Source organism: Pseudopipra pipra, chromosome Z, assembly GCF_036250125.1.
Source record: "Pseudopipra pipra isolate bDixPip1 chromosome Z, bDixPip1.hap1, whole genome shotgun sequence".
Taxonomy (NCBI): domain Eukaryota; kingdom Metazoa; phylum Chordata; class Aves; order Passeriformes; family Pipridae; genus Pseudopipra; species Pseudopipra pipra.
Window position 1 is genome coordinate 44,314,782 of NC_087581.1, and position 20,577 is coordinate 44,335,358.

General features: G+C 36.9%; 1 protein-coding gene across 3 annotated transcripts in view; it reads left to right on the forward strand.

Moving 5' to 3' along the window:
- The window catches only part of MCC (MCC regulator of WNT signaling pathway), a 195,681-nt gene that overhangs the window by 16,773 nt on the left and 158,331 nt on the right, over positions 1-20,577 (forward strand). For 2 of the 3 annotated variants that reach the window (XM_064641644.1, XM_064641645.1), the window contains exons 2-3: positions 3,529-3,776; positions 17,428-17,639. In XM_064641644.1, the coding sequence (XP_064497714.1) occupies positions 3,529-3,776; positions 17,428-17,639 (460 nt within the window). Of the gene's footprint in view, positions 1-3,528; positions 3,777-17,427; positions 17,640-20,577 lie in introns of those variants that run through there. The other variant, XM_064641646.1, reaches the window with a different exon arrangement.

A 20,577-nucleotide genomic window follows, 5' to 3' on the forward strand; every position in this document is an offset into this window, starting at 1 on the left:
TTAATTTTGATTTCTCTCTTCAAAAGTATTTGTGCACCTAGACTGAAAGTTGCATAGGCAAAGATTCAATGGTTCCTGGCAAAATACTGATACTTTTTAATAGCCAAAAATTTAAATACTTTTAAGTAAAATATACAGTTTCTCTTGGTATTAGAACCATCCTTACCAGGTTTCCTTAATAAATTTGGTAGAACATTAGATAGGAAAAATCCAGGAAAGTTAATCCACTTGTTCTGTTCAGTCTCAGAGCCAACACTTTGCAGATGCTGTGCAGCATCGTTTGCTTACCTAGGCAGTTGCTTGTGCTTTACCAAAGCAATAGTCAGAACAAGGTAAAAGTGAGTACAGCAGGGAATATGGAATAAATTTTAGTTTTGATCTTTCATTTATATAAAAAAACCCAACGAAGTATCAACCAGCCACTCTTTGTCATTTCAGGTTGCATGGTGTGCTCCAAGAAAATGAAATCTGTTTTCAGTAGTGCTTGTAGTCCTCAATTACTCAAGTAGTTTCAATTTTATTGGGTTTTGAAATTCATTGCATCTTTTCTTGTGCTGCTGTATGTTGCTTCAGGCAATGTCCTCAGGCTGCAGATACAACAAATGATAGCCAGTTTGTATTTGTGTAATAGGAGAGAAAACTTCCACCTTTAGACTGTCAGGAATCAGATGTAGATTTGGACATGTCTTTGTGGGCTGTATTGAGATGGAGGCTTACAGTTGTCATGACCAGGGGCAGTGTAATGTGTGCCACCGGTGCCACAGCCTCCTGCCACCCTAGTGTGGAAGGAGAGTTCTTCTGGGGCCTGGGCAGCAAACGTGTCCTGGAATGCCCTGGCAGAATCACTCTGCACTGCTTCTCCTGAAACTTATTTCAAGATTAACACACAGGGTCCCTCAATCTGTGCTGCTCTGTCTGATCTGTGACAAGAGAACGCATGAAGACATTGCTTAGTTTTATTTGTCATTACCTGTGTAAAAACCTGAATGCACTGTCTTATTTTCCCTTGCAATATCCTTGTGAGATTGTATTTGTATTGTTGCTTTAATTTTTAAAAACAGGGAACTGAGCTGTAAAGATTATTTATTCATTGATCAGATTCAAAGCTGAGCAAAACTCTGACCAAAAAATTAACTGCAAGTGATAATACCTTATATTTGACTTATGTAATGTAAACTATAATAAAGTTATTTCTTGTGATAAGTAGAGATTTGGTTGCTTTAGTTTTGTTTTTGTGTGGCTTGTTTGTTGGTTTTTTCTAAAATACATGGTCATAATGTAAATTTTATTGTTATGCTTCAGTTTTACTGTAAGCAACTCTAACAAGGATTTTGTTTCAGCAGCTCTGGAATTTTTGCATGGAAGAGACCTCCACCCAATTTACAACATCTTTCTGTAGAATAGATGGACTTTGATTATGATAATATATGACTTCAGTGAAACTGTTCGTGCAAGAACTCCAGATATTTCACTATATCATGTTTTCATAGAAACCCTCTGAATGATGCTCTGATATTAGTAATGAAATAATGATACTACTAAATATGCTAATAATCACGTAATATTGACATCTCCTTCACCTTCCTCCTACAGAAAGATTTTGTACAACATAAAAATAAGAAATATGTTTTTAAGATTCTTAAAAGAAGCCATAACACAGAAACATACTCATATTATTTGCAATATAAATCGGTGTGGTGGTGTTATTCAATCTAATTCAAAAAGTAGTTCAGAAAAGGCTGGCAGGAAAGAAACAGTGATGTGTGGGAGTGGCAAACTAGTGGTAATTTTTAAAAATTTTTCAAATCAGAGAGAATAGGGCACCAAGAAGATTTTGATAGCGTAGAACTGCTGTTGTTTCAGACCTGACTGAATTGGTTTGCTCACATTTTATTTAGAATTTGATTAGTTGTAATTTGATAAGTAGTATCTGTCATCATTCATTTGTTGGAGAAGTTGTTTCAAGATTCCTTCTTTCCCCATGCCTCTTCCCCTCTAAAGCAAGCTAGGGCTAGCTGGGAGAGGAATAAGAGGAAAAGAGTGTGAAAGAAGGTCTTTTGGATCTCCCTTTTTTGGTGGCTCGGTCTCTCTGAATAGCAGCAGAATGAGGCAATCTATCAACTTTGTCTCCTGTTTATGATAACTGAGCATCTGGGAAGGGCAGAAGATATCTGTATAGTCAGGGAGATTCCTTGATCTGGGTTTACGGTTGCAGAGCTCTGTTTGCCTAAGAACAGCAATGAGGTTTTTAGTGGTTTACATTTTGAACAAAAAGACGGTATCACTGTCTTTTCCAGGGGTTGATTTAGTCTCTGATGAAGCAACTGAGGAGTTTCACTGAACTACGGACCGGCCACTGTTAAAGAATGTCAGGTGTTAGACTGTCTAATAGTCAGTCCACTTACCTTCATATCCAATTAAAACCTTCTTTCCTTTTCCATGACTAGACTTGTTAATTGTTATTCACCTTGTTATTTAGTTATCAACTTCTAATTTGTGATCATATTTTTACCAACTGTTACTTTCAAAGTACTTTATTGTACCTCAGCTTTGAAAAAGAAAAAAGGTAAAGTGATGAGGAATAAACCCCTCAGAATATTTTCTGATGAGACCAGTGTTACACCCCAAATTAAGTCTAAGGTATGTTCTTGAGGTTCTTGTCTATGTTGTCTTCACATAAAATAAAAACTGGCATTGGTCATAGTGTTGCTGGCTTGGTTTTGTTTTTTGTTGTTCTTTTTTTTTGCTAGGGTAGTATGTTTATGTTTATTTGCATGTATCTCTCCTAAAAGCACACTGTCTAAATTTGTCAGTGTGTCGTATGCTGAAAGAATCTTCCATGTTGTTTTGGTTTCAGCTGTATTTTGGCCACTTGCATTCAGTGCAAGAATATTTTTCATAATACTGACTTTATCCCCCTTTTGTGGGTTTCATTAAACAATTGGACCAAGTAAGAGTGTTTGAAAGAAAGGCTTGGCAATAGTTAATTGACACAGTATTTCTTTTTTCTGCTACGTTCTCTGGGGTATTTTTTATGTTTTGCATCTTTAGCTTACTGCCGTTCAGTGGCAAAAGAAATTTTCTTGTCCTATCCTGAGTAAAATGGAAATTTAAGTAACCATTGATCTAGTCAGATGATAATGACTCAAATTCTTATTATGTCAGCTTTTCAGAAGATACTGTGAAGATCAACAGCAGGATTCAGCTCTCCTGTGTGTCTGTCTCTGATAGTAGAAATGTTAATAATGTCATGAAAATAGAGGTTAAACATTTAAAGAAAAATGTTCCCTTCTTTTCCATAGCCCTTCTGTATTGTAATTTATCGCCAACCTCACAGTTTTGTTGTTGGATTAGTATTAAAAAAAAAAATTGGCTTATTGGTTTTAAATGTCTGTGCATCAATGCATATCCTGATAAGAGAGAGTTAGTATTCCTTTTCTTCTAAACTAATCGTTGGGGTTTTTTTGTCTTCTCTGTTCCCACTTTTCCAATTTCCCCACCCCCATTTTCCCTCTAAAATATCTTTAGGAATGACTTGCTGATGGTGTGCCGCCAGCTGAATATGGAGGCGTCTGTTGCGGAGATCATGCACCAGCTGGGAGCAGATGAAAATGGAAAAGTTTCCTTCCAGGATTTTAGTCAATGCCGCATGGAACTGGTACGAGAAATCAAGAAGGAGGAAGTGGAGCTTTCTGTGAAATCAGATGACTCTTGTAAAAAGAAGAAGTTAAGGGGTAGAATAGCTTCCTGGCCAACTAGCAGCAATAACAGTTTAGGTAGGTATGACTTTTAAATGTCCTGTTTGTGAAATTTAACAAAAGATAAACTCCAGAGGGGTTTTTACCAATTTTACTGCATCAAGGTTGTCTCTAAAGGGCTTTGTGAATATGCCTTGATATAATTTCATTATGTACTAGAGTGGTGTTATAACTGGTGCAGTCTTGTCATCAGTGTGTAGACTAGAATGTTTGCAGAGCATCCTCTTCTAAAAATGCTAATTGCACAAGAGAAGAGACTTCCTTGAAAGGACAAGAGCTGCAGAGCACAGCTGGTAACTGAATATCCAGTGAGCTCTCTGTTGTCAGTAAAGCCCAGACAGGTACATAGGGTAAAACTATGAAAAATGAGGACAGAAATAATCTTAGTCTCTTGTCTTCCAGAGGTAATACACTGTAGGAATGGATGTGTCTTTGATGCTTTAAAAATTGTTCCACTTAGTTGGAGATCTAAATGCTGGAAGAGCCTTATGATTTAAAGATAAAAAAATCTCCTTTCCTTTTGTCCTCCCTTAATCCAGTTAAAAAAAAAAACAAACAAATAAACAACCCCCTCAAACAAAACAAACAAACCAACCAACCAAACAAACACACCGAAACAAACAAACAAAAAACCCCGAAAGCTATTCCATCTACAGGAACATGGGATGTAGGAAGGGACTGTCTGTGTCATTGAGTCCAGACCTTGATAGCACTGTGGTCAGTCCACATTAGATCAGAAATGTCAACACCTACAGAATGCTTCCTTTCACACTGTAACAAATGCAAGAGACTGGAGGACACAGTTTCTGTGGTCAATAATCCCAAAATGTGAAGTATTGTGGAAGAAGCTGGGGATGCTGTCAGTTCTCTAGCTCCTTACAGCAGCTGCATACTAGCTAAACATGACTACTGGCTAATGATCTAGATGTGGAACTGACCTATATCCATGCTTCAGAAGAAGGCCGTCAACCTCTGATTGTGTTTAGTTAAAGCTGCATCTCCTCAACCTTTTGTTTAGACCATGTGAGCCTAGATTTTTTAAAATACTTTTTTAGTGAGAAAACTTTCATTAGTCGTCCCAATAGTTTTTCTTTGCATGTGTTCTAAATTATGTTTGGAATATTTTTTACTGTCAGATATACTTCATACATCTTCTGGAGAGTTTGCTTATATTTATTCTAGCTCCTCATGTAACTGATCTGATGGGTTCTCTCTGACCAGGTTCTTCTAGATAGTCCAGATGTGGAAGGTACAATGTTTAACAGCAGATTTATTTATTTATTTGAAGACAGTTGATGTTACATGGGATTTCTGATTTAGCAACATGATACAAAACACACTAAAAACACAATAAAAATACAGGTTACACATAGCAGAAGACAGCGATTGCAATGCACAGTTCAATCACAATATCAGTGTGGTTCCCAGTGTCTCTCTGATATGATCACCATCACAACACAACATCCCTGGCCTTGCCAGGAAGATGTATATGAATTGAAGCTGACTTAATCCCATTGCTCTCTTTGAAAATCTTTTGTTAGTTGACTATGTTTTCATAGTCTTTACTTTGGGCTGAGCCATGTATACATATAGCCCATATTGGCCTGGCTAACCCAGGGAGACGTTCACACCCTTAATGAACTTGGGGAGAAACACACCAGCAGTTGATTCTCTCAGCTGCTGAGAGCTGTTTACCTAAAGCAAAACCCACTCTCAGATCCTCTCGGTGTTGAGATCAAGTCATCTTTGCAACAGCTGTGATCAGTCCCAGCCTGCAATCTTCTCTGAGCTTTCTGGGCCCAGCACCCTGACCCTGCTCCTCTGACCCCTCTTCCATGACTGATCAGTCACACCTGTCTTTATTTGGTCAGCAGTGAGTCTTGTGGAAAATAAAATTGGGCATGTGTTGAATTGGGGTTTTTTTGGGGTGGTGGGATGGACTATTTATTTACTTTGGGGCGGTGGGTTTAGCGTGTTCTGTCTTCTAGTAACTGCACGTTTTTGACTGGTCATCTCAGGCATTCAAATTTTCCTTGGTTACTTTGTGTCCTTAGTGAACTCCCTATCTTGATTTTTAGATGAACTGTGCTCCTTTCTCACCGTCTCATGCTCCTTGGCATTTCACTTTGGCTTCTCACCATAGCAAATCTGTTTCATATCTCTGCTTATTTTCCAATTTATCTTTTATGGTTTCATGGTTATTTTGTCATAGGAGTATTCTGTTGTTAACATTTCCTCTGTTTATCTTTCTTCCATCTATATTCTTGAATTGGTGACAATTAACTCTGTTGTTTCTACACCCATGTCTCCATCAGTGTCTGTACTGAAATCTTCATAACCCTTGTGCTCAATTGCATTTCCAGCCTGTGAATCTCTTTCCAGAGCTGTATCAGACAATAGTTCATAGCCAAGATTGTGCCTAATATATATATATATATATATATAAATAAAATTTTTTTTAGATTGGATTAAGGATATTGTGTGTTCCCTGGATCACACAGTTATCTCCTGCCTCTCTTGCCTGTTTTTAAAATGATGCCACACTTGTATATTTCAAAACAGAGAAGTTTTTCTGCCCTCAGACGGCTATACTAAGATATAAAAATTTCCCTGCTTGCTGACCGGATTTCTGGTAACTTGGGTTTTAAAATCTCCTTTCTTAGACAAATCAGCCTTATAATTATGGTTTGTAGTAATCAAGCATGAAAGACAGCTCCTAAGCTTTATCAGAGAAAAGTCTACATTACAGTGTCAAAATGTATCTCACCAAGAAATCTTACTAATTGCTGCCCAAAAGTATTCATAGATGAACATTTAAATTTATTAATGCATAGAATTCAGCCCCTATTTTTTTTCCTATTTTCTATTTTTTTCCAATTTCTTTTAGTTGTATGAGAGTAATTTAATGCATTTTTAAGGTTAGTGAGTGAATTCATTTTTCTTTTTCCTTTTTTTTTTCACAACAGTTAAGTCCAGAAGACCTTTGAATTACCTACCTCGATATATTTTGCTCTGTGCTGATCAAGCCTGACTACCTTACTGCACTGTACTTCTAAACCTAGAGGGAATTTATGGGTTTTGTCCTTGTCTTGCCTTGACTCTTGCAGATTCTGTAAGACTTTTTAGTAATTAGAGTACAAGGGAAAGTGCTCCCCCAAAAAAATGAATGGGAGGAAATAGTAATGAGTGTTTAGAATGCAACTGCTTTTTATTTGGTTGTAAAAGAAAACCATTGTGGCAGCACAATGGCAGTTCAAAATATTCTACAGATAATTTTTTCAAAGAGGCAAGAAAACACCACTGTAATAGATTTCTATTATCATCTCTGCCTATGGTATGAACATAATGACAGCTGAGAAATTATACTTGCAGTCAAGCTTCAATTAGGATTGGTATATGTTTCCATGCCTTTCATGTATTTGAGGGGTCATCTATGTACTCATTAGTGATCAAAGTTAATTATGTTATATTGACTGTTTGCTATTGCTTTCTAAGCATTGCTTTAAGACAGGAGGCATGTACATCATGTACAATTAACTTGATAGATGTTCTTTTTTGGTGTTATCTTTTTTTTTTTCCCCCAGGTCAAAGAACACTGTTTTTAGTAAACTTTATTTTCCAAGATAGTTTACAGGGCTTTTTTTCAAGACTGATTTCTACATAATATGTCAGCTGCTGATAACCCTTGATGTACCAATGTGGAGTACATAAATGACAAAATTTCAAGACTGTTACTGAGTAGCAGGAGTCCTGATGATCTGAAGCAAAGGAATCCAGCCATGACATGCATGTTCTTACACTGCGAGTTTGTATGTAATTGTGGAAAGATTACCAGTCAGGCAGCATTTCTTGCTGCCTTTTCTTGTAGCTGTTCACAATTTCTTAACAAAAAGTGCAAAAACTTCTATCTAAATAAAGTATTATCTTTGCTGCCTATAATTTTTGCATTTCATTATAAAGAATATAACTGTGAAAAAAGGTCTTAAGAAGTAATTGTGTCTACTTGACTATTGAACTTCATCTTTTTTTATCATTGATAAGATTATTCTAATAATTTTGCGCAAATTTGCCCAACAAATCTTCCTGTGTTTCCAGGTGGGATGCAGAAGTAAGGAAATTGGTTGGACATTTTGATCAAGATACAGGACTCAGGTTTAATAACACTCGGTCATATATGTGCTCAGTAAGCTAAACCATATTCTAGATAAACAGTTACGAATCCAGGAGTCCATTAGCAATTTTTGACGGTAGGTTGGTACTTAGTAATTAATTCATAGCCAATTCCCCTTTCTTTACTGAAAATAAGTCTCTTAAAATTTGATATGATCATTTATTTGTGTAGTGGATCAGGCATGAGAATTAATCAAAGGAATGATAGGAATCCAGCCTCAAATTAAGCTTGTGTGTAAACATGAGAGGCAGACCACTGGGGCTGAAAAATCATTACTTTTGTGTTACATAATCATGTTTGATCTTATTGCAAATAAATTGCTTTCAAGAAACTGAGGCAGTGATTATGTTTATTTATACTATGTTTAATTAAAGACTACAGAACTCATATGGACTCAAAGGCATGCTGCAGATTTTGAGATTTATGAGCAAAGTTTTACCCTTAGATATGTTTGACTAGAAAAGCTGTGCGTATCTGCTAGGCCAAATTTAACTACATACAAAACTTCCGTTAACTGAAAGTGGTTTATTACTTCTGAATATTCTTCTGATACCACTGTCTTTGTGAAAAACAGCAGAATATAGGTAATTTTTTTTTTTTTTAAGAAACATAGAGTGTTAAGTTTTATGAGCATTATGAGAAATGAACCTGAATTTCCAGGGATTTGTAATTGACAGCTGATGAATCTTACTAAAATCGCAATGTATTGTATATGTTAAACACTAATGAATCTACAAGGGATAGAAGTCATCTCTGCAGGGGTCTCTGGTGGCTAATAGGGCAACAAACTTGGTTGGAGCTTTCTCATTGTAAATATTTGTGAAATGTAAGAACACCTAATCTGTATTAGACCAGAGTTTATTTTGAAGTGGTATTCTATCTCCTAGCATGGTGAAAAGCAAATGGTTAGAGAAGATAGTAGGAACTGAGTGATCATGTAATGATGCTTGTGGAGAGAGCAGGATTGTGTGAGCAACTTATTCTGCATTTCTGTAGGCCTTGCCTTGACCTGGCCGGGCACAGACAGTGAAAAGTGCGCAGTCATCATGCCAAAATTAAGGAGGAGTCCCAAGAGGTAAACAATGTCTTCACCTCACGTGGACACCTGCAATAATCCAGTTAGAAGTGTGTTAGTAGAGCATGTTTAGACCATGGACACTATCATGTAACCAATAATGTAAAAGTGATCACGTGCTGGGGTGTAGAAAAAGTATAAAAAGGGCAGCTTAAATAAATAAAGCAGACATTTTGCAGATCAAATTGGTCGTGTGCAATCTGTCTCTGAACCCCTCCGTCGACAGATGCTTCCATATTAAATTTCAGTCCGGAACTTTGAACTAGAGATAGTTGCACTTGCTCACATATGCATGGCCTCCCTTCCTCTACTACTGTCTTACAGAACTGAGACTGTGCTGAGTCTGCACGAACATGTGAAAGTCTTTACCATTCTTCATGTCCTGCAACTGAGAATAGCACAGCTTCCCCTTTTGTTGTATAGGAAACAAACTCTTTTTGCTTTGCAGGAGTTTCCTGATCACCTCCTTCCACGTATGTGCATGTTTTTTTCTCTTTTCTCTTTTTTTGGTCTAGTGTGTCTAGTCAAGGTTGAGCATTGCGTTGCATTATCATTCTCAGCAGAAGCACTAACAGAGTCTGTCATCTCTGCGCCTTCCCTAGAAATTACAGGAATTTAGTCTATTCGACACTTTGACACCACTACCAAATGTCCTTGAAATTACCAAATAGCTTTTAAAACATTGGGAGGGAAGGGGGAAGACAGACAGTCCAGTGGGCAGAGCGTGCCTACAGGGAAAATGCAGGAAGCTGCCCTTGATAGCTGCTGCTACCAAGAGTCAATGGAATTGTTAGCCCAGATTTTGGCTTTAGAACACACAGCTCTATAGAGCACCGCAGCTCAGGCTTGTTTCTGTTCATGCTTCTTAGTCAGCTCCAGTGGTGAAAGACATAGAGCTATGGTTTGTGTTTGCTATATGGTGTGGAACTGGATTACAGCATCAGTTCCTCAGTTAAGTCTCAATTTATGATTTCTACACAAATTCTGATAAAGTTGAGAAACCAAAAGGCTGTAGCTGGGATTTCATAGAGGATATACTTTGTTCGGCTCGAGATGAGCAGTCATACATCCTAGGCTTTAGCTTTTGTACAACAAATGTTGTCTCTCAGTGCATTTTTGCTTAGTCTCTGCTGACTCCTGGGGATGTGCTCTTCACCTGCCTGCTTCTAATATCACCAGTGTAGCTCTGACATACTATGGTTCATGAAACAGCAGCAAAATGACAGTGAAAGTCAACAAACTCAGAATGTTTTGTTTGTTTGCTTTGGTACATGTGTATTGAAGTCAGATCCAAACTGAGATTGTCTTAAGTGGATGATAACTGGGGAGGAAGCTGATTGTTCGCTTGCAAATTGCCAAAAAAAAAGCCAACTTTTTTTCAAAAGTACAGTGTACTGTTTGTGCTTGAAAGGTATGTTAGAAAGTCATCTAGATTCTGTTTGACTTCAGGTTTTATGTGCTCTTTTTCCTGTTACCATATACACCCCTTTTTACTAGAGATTGTTAATTTTCAGGGGAAAAGGAAGGATGTTTTTTTCCCTTACTATAAACTTCAAATGAAATATTAGATTGAGTTCCAGACTACAATGAAGTTATTAGCCAGCAGTGTTCTGGCAAAATTTAGTTTGGTGCTGAAACAGCACTGGGTTCTAGGAGACCTTGGTTTCTAGACTGTTGAGAAGTCATTCTGAATAGAGGAAATGATTGCTGTGTCTCAACAATAACATTAAATCATTTCAGATTCGAAGACAGGTGTATAAAGGTGTCATGGATGGTGTGCTTTTATTTTGTTTTGTGTGTCATTATTTCCTATATGGCTAATGCCAGTCTGCTGGCAAGTACTGAAACCATGATATGCACATGAAACACATATGCATTTCTACAGTAGTTGAAATAAATTTGAAGAAGGTCTATTAACTAAAATTCTCCAAACATTTGTTATTATATACTATTTGGACTACTGGTTTTACAAACTCAGCTTCTTCCTCTACAAAGCTGGGTTGCATAACTGGGAAATCATAATGAAAGAAACTTTAATTAGATATATCACTAAATGTTTTACTTTCTTAAGACTTTATGAGTCAATGCTATAAACTCCGATTGATTGTCTATTTCATGGTTTTGTTCTTGGCAAGCTTATTCTTTTCTCTGTCCTAATTTTCCTGTAGGCATTAAATTTATTTTTCTCAAGATTTTACATAGTTTTCATACTTGGTAAAAATCTGCTTTGAAAAATATATTATGGAGTGGAGTGTAAAAAATTAAAACCCAAAAGCCTAAAAAACCCTGATATGTTAGCATTACTCTGGTAAGTAAAAGTGCTGGTTATGCTTCAGTCTGTTCTAATTTCTCTAAAGGTATGTTTAAGTACTTCTCAAATTTATGCTATAATTATACCTCATAGTGTCAGGCAGCACAATATTCCAGAATTCCTGAATCCTGAATGTACCAATGTTGAGAATACCTCAGTGAACCTGAAAGCCAATTGAGCTTCTGTGATGATTTCAATGAACATACAAGTAGAAAATAGAAATGTTACAACTTGCAGTTCAGGGGCAGAGGGGAGATGAAGTGTGAGTTGACAGAATTCTTTTAGAGCGAAATGGTTGATGTGGTTCAATCTTCCTCTTAGATCTAATTTTATAAAACAGATTTCTCCTGTGAGTAAGTTGCCTTAGTCAGGGTGAGGTATAGCTGTGGTTTACTTCTCTTGGAGCTTGTTATCGTCACTTCCAAACCTAACAAGAAAGGACTGAAATAACATAGCCTAACACTGTATCTTCTTTGCAGTGTTCATCAAGCCAGATAAGGGTATGGTGGGAGGAACAATACCTAGATACTGATCCCATAGAGATGCCTCATTTCACATTAGTGCTTCTCCCATAGCAATTATTTCCTTCTAGGTCACTGGATAAGTGTTGCAAAAAGTTCTGATGAAAACTTTCTCTAGGACTGAATACTGAGTTGAGAATCCATTTTAAAAATATGCATCTGCAAACTCTTTTTTCCCATCCAAATAAAGAAAAGCTGGTTTATTTTGAATTCTCCTAGAAATTGTAATGGATGTTTAACAGACAGCTTTCTGTATTTAATAAACATTCTCACCCACAAGTGCATGTGAGGATCAGTTATTGTTATATTGTCATCACTCTGTTGCTGTGCCATCATTCATATTGTTTTATTACCTGATGCAAAATAATAAACAGGCTTTAAAGCATGATTGCTGTTAAATGAGTTACTCTAGCTGTCAGGCTGCCAGCTAATAGCCATGTACAGTGAAGCCGGAGCCATTGGTCTGATTCCTGTATGGGAGTGTTTTGTAGAAAACAATGAAAATAGTTGACATAATCTCCAAATGTGATAATTTTCCCTTCTACAGTCAGGTTGGCTTAGTATAAAAGCAGATCCCTCTGTGGAGCATAACTTCTTTCCAGCTGTTTTGATTTATTGTACTTCATATGTTGCTTGAGCAACCACAGCTCTCTTCAACTTCTGCCTTTTCTTTAAAGTGCATTTGGTATTTTTAATGTTTGCAGCAGCTTACAGGACTTGAATTGTCCAAATATCCAAGGACTTAGTCTCAATTCTTGTTTGCTTCCCGCCCCACCCCCATTTTTTTATAGATAGACCTACTGTTTGAGGTCTTACTCAGCTGACTAGCAAGTGCAAAATGGCCATTCTTTGTTCATTTTGTCCATTATCCCCTTCATTCAGTGCATTTATCTCCAAAACCATTATTACTGAAGTTAGTAGGAAGCTTTAGTTAGTAGTTAGTGCTTTTCACAAACCTCCCCGTTGCCTTCCTTGAATAATAGAGTAAGCATTCAAAATTCCAACTTTTTTGATAGGTTGTCACAATTTAGCTGTTGAATGAAAAATTAGCAAAGGAATGCTGAGAAACAGCCATTCTTCTGGTGAAATAATGCAAATAAGCTTAAGTAACTAAATGTCATGGATACCTTATGGAGAACAGAGATCAGACTGGATCTCTGCTAGGACTCTCCTCATTGGGTGGGATAAAGCTCTGTGACCTGGCTGGTTGTGCCCTAATGTTGTCAGATGTCTTCATGTTTGCCATTCACAAGTCAGACTCATTTAAGTCTGCTCATTTGCTGCAGGGCTAATTTTACAGTACCTCACTTTTCCCGATATCCCAGACCTTTCAGCAGCTAGTACATCTTCAACACCCTACCTACCATCTTGGTGGTTTATCTTTTCTATTCTGTGAGCAGTGAAGAAATCACTTCACCAGGCTATGCTTGGTCCATCAGCATAGCCTGGTGAAGTTAACCTTTATCAAACAAAAAAAAACCTGGCAATGCGTGTAGTTTTGTATTTATGGTAGGCATATTTTTCTCTGTTGCAGAGTACAAGCCTTCTAGGCAGAAGGTTAACTGTTGGTAGACAAGATGAAATGCCATTTTCTTTCAGATCAGTATCATAGGGTGGCACCAGTACTAGAACACAGACCTCTGCTGTTCCTGAGAGCTTTGCAGGTGGTAAAGGAAGATTAAGCTAGGAAGAAGTCTTTGTGCAGGTGGGCAAGGTACACTATTCATAGTGACATTTGTCAAGGGAATTGATTGCAGTTGCTTTGGTACAGTTCACAAACTGAAATTTTATTTGTGATTATAGAATCTTTTATATGGCATCAAACTAAACTGTCCTTTGTTTTTCTTAAATGTGCTATGATATGTCAAAATTTAAATAATTTCGAGTAAATAAGTAAGAGCTGAAGCTAACTATATGAACAAGTTGCCCAGAGAAGTTGTGCATGTTCCATCCCTGGAAGTATTTAAGGCCATGTGGATGGGGCTTTGAGCAACCTGGTCTAATGGAAGGTGTCTCTGCCTACTGTCTTTGAAGTCCCTTCCAACCCAAACCATTCTATGGTTCTATAACAGGAAAACCTGCAGAAGGAAAAATTCTTTGAGTAAATGTTTCAGACAAGATTTATGTTGTCCTACTGTGATTGATTTGATTGCAACTAGTGGACCCACATATACTTAAATGCTGTACTGATCTACTCTACAAAAGGATAGAAATAAAAGTTCCTGTTAGGTACTGAATACTTGCTATAACATGAATTTCACCCATTATCAGTTACAATCAAGATAGTCAAGTGCTGGTAATACTAGGAAATCACTAAAGGACTAGTTTTATAGACGCTTGTGTAGAATCAAAAGCCTTTATACTGCACATTTACAGAAGTCCAATGTATCCATTCAGTCCAGAAGGGATTGATTTAACTTTCTTAATCTGGAATTGAAATGCTACTTATATAATTTGAAAACAATTATATAGTCTTATATTACTTGGCTGAAACAAGGGTAATTTTTTGGTTTCTTTCTTTCTTTTTAGTAGTGATACTAATAATTTTGTTTCACTTAATACAGAAATTTTAAGTTTCATACTATTCACAGAAGTGCAGATGAACAGAGAAAAATGTGTAGTTCTGTAAAGTCTAATCTTGAACACAGATTTATTAGCTTTAGGTTCCTAGTTATCAGCTATCAGCTGTGTGCCATTATATCCAATTATGGCTTATTTCTATTGTAAAGGCAAGAATTGTATGCTAATCACAGCAAGATACAAGAGTTGTTTGTTCATTCCTAACTGAATTTTCAGTTACAAGTGAAATCTCAGTTCTGACAATTCCAGAGTTTCCCTGCAAAGCTGAGACTTGAAAGGTGTGTAATCCAGGACAGCATCTTAGCAACCAGAGTTTTGGAATTTGTTGGGAACACAGTGGGCAAATTTAGGGACTATGCTTAAGCCCAAAATAAAGTACTGGAAATGCCTTCCTTTGTAAAAGTTACCTCTCCTTCCTTTTTAGTATGTATGTTTTAAATTAGGGGTAAAGAGATGAACTTTTAAGAAAACTTGGGTTAAAGATGGTCACAATACAGTAATAAAAACCCAGTCTTTCCTGATCCACTCTGACTGACAGGTGACTTCTGTGCCAGCTGAGTGTTTTAAGTGCTTCTAATCTGATGGCGGATGGCACAATCTATGAGAGCCACTTGGGTATTCAACAAAGTGGTTGTTAATTGTGAAAATGTGAAAGCTCTTTTGCAGAACAGTTTTTTCAGTAATAGATATGTGGTGCATGTACTCTGTTGAAATGTGTGCCATGTTTAGCTCTGTGAATAGAGGGATATATATATGATATAACCACCTCTCTTAATTTTGAGGCTGTGCTTGCCCAGACAGGATTGTTTCCCATGTTCTTGTCAAGCCTGAAAGTGATGGAACTGATCCTCTGCCTCCTGTGGATGCCTGAGACGTTTCTGTTGCTTCAGCTCTGTGGGCTGCTGAGCTTTTTGCTCTGCTGTAGCCACCCGAGGGCAGACATACCTAAGGTTGTGCATAGTCATAGTACACTTCACACTGTGTAAAATACTGCTGGTACCAACATCTCAGCTCAAGTCTGCTGGAGATTCTGCAGCATGTAGCTGGATGCAGTACAGTGGTGCATGCTCTTGGTGTAAAAGTAATTTAATTAATCTTTAATTGCTACTGGTACTTGTGGTAAGGAATCATGGTAATTATATTAGTATAAAATGTAATTATTTTTTGTTGTGTGTTATTTTCTAATTACATGTTTCAGGACTAGTGTATTTGCCTTACAGTAAGGCAGGGAAACCTAAGTTGGTTTTTCATGCATAACAGCTTTACAGGGTGTTAGGGTGTTGACCTGAAGCAGTAGATCAGTTGCTGCCTTGCTTCCCTTCTAGCTAGTTTTCTGTTTGCATTTTTGCATCTTCAACTTCCTTGGTGAGGAGGAGATGCTCTCCTAATAGTTCATTATATAGTTTATTGTTTCTCCCTGTAATGTAGTGAATAAATAATAACCACTGATTAGTAAGCACTCAGGATGCTGGGTAATATTTGAGAGAGAAAACTAGCTCCTAAAAGGGAAAAGCTTTCAAAATAATAGGATGGCATTACAGATAACTGCTCATAGTTTGATGATTGCATGTTTGATTTAGAGTTTTGATCTAGTCTGTAGCTCTGGATTCTGTTCTGACTTTTCTATTAACTTAGAGTGTATGCTTGAACAACTCACTTATTTGTTTTTAATCTTCATTATGTTATATATGAAAATTTACAGTACTGCCCAGCGTTACTAAATAGTCTAGTGCCTACTGTGGAATATTTTGCCATAGGAAGTGGTTGAATCTAAAACGTAACAAGATTTTAAAAGGATTGTTTTATGGGAATCAGAAGGACACAGGGATGAAATAATAACTGACAAAATAAGAAAATTTCCTTCTATTTGTTTTATGGTTTAAACCCATCCGTGGCTGTAGGGAATTGGAAGGATTATACATGCAGAAACAGCAACCCTACAGCTTCATGATACAGAAAGTTTCTTGTAGCATTCATTGTCTGTCATTAGCTACATGATCATATTATGGCATCAATTTATAATCAAACACCTTGTGATTAATGTGTCTGAAACTTGAATTGAAACAAGCAATCCTGATGACTTAATAAGAAAGGCAGTGCTAACATAAAAAGTGATGAACTATACAGCTAAAAGATTCACTTAGTGTGTTGGTATTCGGCAAATTATGTTTTTCCTCTTTTGCTCTTTGATCAGTGCTGCTTTTCGATCTGACATAGTAACATACTCATTCAATGGTCCTTCACTGTTGTAAATTACACTGATTTTGCACTGTACTAAATAACATAGGCAAATGCTTTTATTTTTCCTTCTGGATCTTGTAATTTAGTAAATCATCTGTGTATTGGAAATCTTAATTTCTTTTTTTTTCTGACATTGTTGGCATGTGCAAGATAGGCAATAATAGTGGTGGACCTGTTTGCTTTTTTAATTTCTGGAATAACAAGTAGGGTTATTGATGTGTTAACAGTGTATCTTCTCAGCAAAAAAAGGGCATCAAACTAGAGGAATGTGTCCAGAGGAGAGACACTAAGATGGTGAGAGATCTCAAGGGCAAGTCTTAGAAGGAGCAGCTAAGGTCACTGGGTTTGTTCAGCTTGGAGAAGAGAAGGCTGAGTGTGATGCCTTAACAGTGTACAGCTTCCTCAGAGAGGGCAGTGACTGGGGAGGTGCTCATCTCATCTCTCTGGTGACCAGTGGCAGGACACGAGAAAAGGGAACGAACCTGTGTCAGGGGAAGTTCAGATTCGATGTTAGGGAAAAGTTCCTCACTGAGGTGGTGGTCAGTCATTGGAACAGACTCTCTAGGGAAGTGGTCACGGCACCAAGCCTGGGAGAATTCAAGGAGCGTCTGAATGATGATCTTAGTCATGTGGTTTAGTTTTAGGTAGTCCTCTGAGGGGCAGGGAGTTGGTGATCCTTACAGGTCCCTTCCTGCTTGAGATATTCTGTGATTCTGTGTGTTCTTTATACACAGTCCATACTAGAATGTTTTTCCATTTCTGCGTTTTAGGTGCCTTATCAGGAGCCAGAGAAAGCTGGGAATATGATTCAGGAGCAAGAGACCTTCAGAGTCCGGACCTCCATAGTCATTTTACTCTACAAAAGGTGTTGGAGTATGGTGGAAGCAATGTGACTCAACAGGCTGCTCTGCAAAGACTTCTAGCTCAGGCCTCAAATTTTAGCAACTCTGTTGGAGGAAGCTACTTAGAACTTGCCAACACTGTAAGTGCATTTGCCCTTTGCTTTTAAGTTTTGTAGAATTTTTTTTTTCCAAAGAAGCATATTAATCCCAGCCTTAGAGCCTTTGAGCCCTCATGGAAACAGTACTGCATGTTATTCCCTTTTATTTACCAGAAAACTAATGTGATTTTAGCACTTAGTAGGTGCATAATATTTCCAAAGCTTGTATAACTGAGTTGCATCAAAAAAGGTAGGAATCTGTGAGGGGCCAAACTGAAGTTCCTAATTTATACAATTTTAACAGAAGAAGATTTGTGTCTAAAAACTTCCTACCGATTAATTTTAAGTATAGTGTCAGATTGTTCAGAGGTGTTGTGCAGCAAAATTCATCCCAGGTTATTTCATTACTGCCCACTAAATTGTTTGGTAATTGTTTTAAACCTTTGGTGTGCTAGCAATGTGCTTTTTTATTTCTACAGGCAAGTGCTATTCTTCATTTTAAAAAGCACGTAACTGTTTCTGCTGGTTTTGGCTTGGACAGGGTGAATTTTCTTTATGGTGGCTAGTATGGGGCTGTGTTTTGGATGACACTGTTGAAGGAGTAAGGCATTATTTTTTGCTTTCCCATCAGTGTACTGGTATCAAGTTTGTGTTTTAATTTTAGCCCAGGCTTCTTATAAAATGTCACCCATTTTGTTGCATGTTTCCAACTTATGTTGCATGGGAGTTTAAGTGGAGAAATGAAAGATACTAAAATGGAAGTGAAAAATTTCTAATTTTAAAAATGACTCTTCATTGGCATGCTTCACATTGATGAAATAGACTCCTAGTTCATGGCATCATAGGATAATTCAAAGTTCCTGAACATGAACTTATATAGGACCTTAAGTTTCCATACACAGAGTAAAAATATACAGACATTAAAAATTAACCAAGGGAGAAAAGAATTTAAGAAAATTGACAGTATCTTAAATGTTCTCATCAGCAAGGCAAGAAACATCATCTGCTAATAGGTGGATGATGATGGTTCAGAAATGATTATATAAGACACAGGTGTGCAGAATTACTCAAGAATGCACAGCATGATGGCTACTACGTTGCTGTGACATGTAGGAATCTTAAAAATAAAAATGATGAAGGCTCATAAGAAATAAAGATCCCCAGGTTTTATGGCTTTCTTTTTGTTCCCATCTCTAAATTCCTTCTATGCTTACTATCATGAAAAATGCCTGATATTTGTTTTAACCAGCATTTGTTATACTTCTACTTTAAAGTATTCCTTCTATGCTTTTTGAAACCATAGTAGAATCAGCAGTCTCTGATTTATATGTAAATGAATACAATAACATCTTCATTTGACTCCTGCTGAGCATTGATGTCATGGGTCCTATGTAAATTTTTGCTTTGGCTTTATTGAAATGGAGAGAATTATTTACTTTGAGTTTCAGTATTTACATTTATTCATCTTTCCACAATTTTTAATACTATGGGGCATGCTTACTGCAATCTAAATTTAGACTCTTTAATGAGGTAAACACAGCCTTCAAATAGCTGTGATTTTAATATAGGTACTTCCTTCTCTGTCTCTTTCTAAGGTTGTTTTACCAACCTGCATTTGCCATAATAACAAGCAAAGCTGCTCCCTTGCATTCATTCGCAGAAATGACACATTTCATCTTTCCCATTTTTATAGGCTGAATTCAGTTAATTAATCAAGTGTGAGTTCTTGTTACTTAATGTCCTGGGTTTCTTTCTGGCCACCTTCTTTTAAGCTTCTTTTGATTTTAAACTGTGCAGTCAAGCTAAAAACATCGTTGTGGTGATTATGTACTTCTACAGCCTAGATTATATTCCTCAGTCAAGACAGTGGGTCTCCATCTGCCCTTATTAGGTTTTCCATTTGCAAAAGCGAAATGAACATCAGTCCACTGTCACTTTTCCTAGCTTTTATAAAGGGATTTTTTAAATGCTTTTTTTTTTTTAAATGCATTTTTTAAATCCTGTCAACATAGAGCTTTACAGAGTTTTATCACAACATAATACCTGCTCTCAAGCATTATTCCTCATCACAGGAGTGATACAATTTTTTTAAAAGTGCTGTTTTAAATTTAGCCATTTATACTCATTGCTTGTATTTTTATCTGTCCATCTCGCATCATTTTTATATGTTTTGGTTTATTAATGCATGTTCAGATTCAGCTTTTGGTTTACTAGAATAATTTATTCTGTAGTCTCTATAGAACACATTCCTCTTTGTAGCTCTTCCCCTTGGTACCAATATTTATGAAAAAAGTATTAAGCTTTAATATGACGTGTCAAGGCTTACTGATGATGTACCTATTTGTGCCAATAGGAATCTGTGTGTGTGTGTGTGTATGTGTGTTGGGAAATTGTAAATAATTAAAATCTTCTTCATGAATAGAAAAGAATTCAAGTATTTCAAAGGATTTCTTTGTACGTGTGGATGTTTGGATTGTTGCTTTTTGTAGGTACTTGAATCTTCAAAGTTGGACAAGGATCACTAATGTGGAGAGTCATACAACTGTAGTGAAACAGCTGATCTGTGCCAAGTCAGATCTGTTCGCTTCCCAGATAACCACGGGATCTTGGTTTGTACCCTAGAGTGCCATAAGGAGCGATAATATTCTTTTCTAAGAGTTGAAATATTGCTGTTCTCTGAAAACATTGCACAGGCACTATCTCAACATGGCAAGCATATTTCACATTAGAATTCCAGTGAAGTTTAATTAGCGGAAGCAATAAGATTTAGATATGTTTAATTCCCTTTTCTTATTCTCATTGCATGTGGTTAAAATAGATTTGATTTTTTTTTTTTAGTAGAAGGTGTACATATAAATGGTAATGCATATATCTGGGCTTAATGTTGGTTTCTGTTGCCTAAATTCAGTGTTGTTTTAAGATGAGTTTATTTGTTGTCACAAGTAGCTACATTTACATAAACAGAACCCATTGGGTCTGT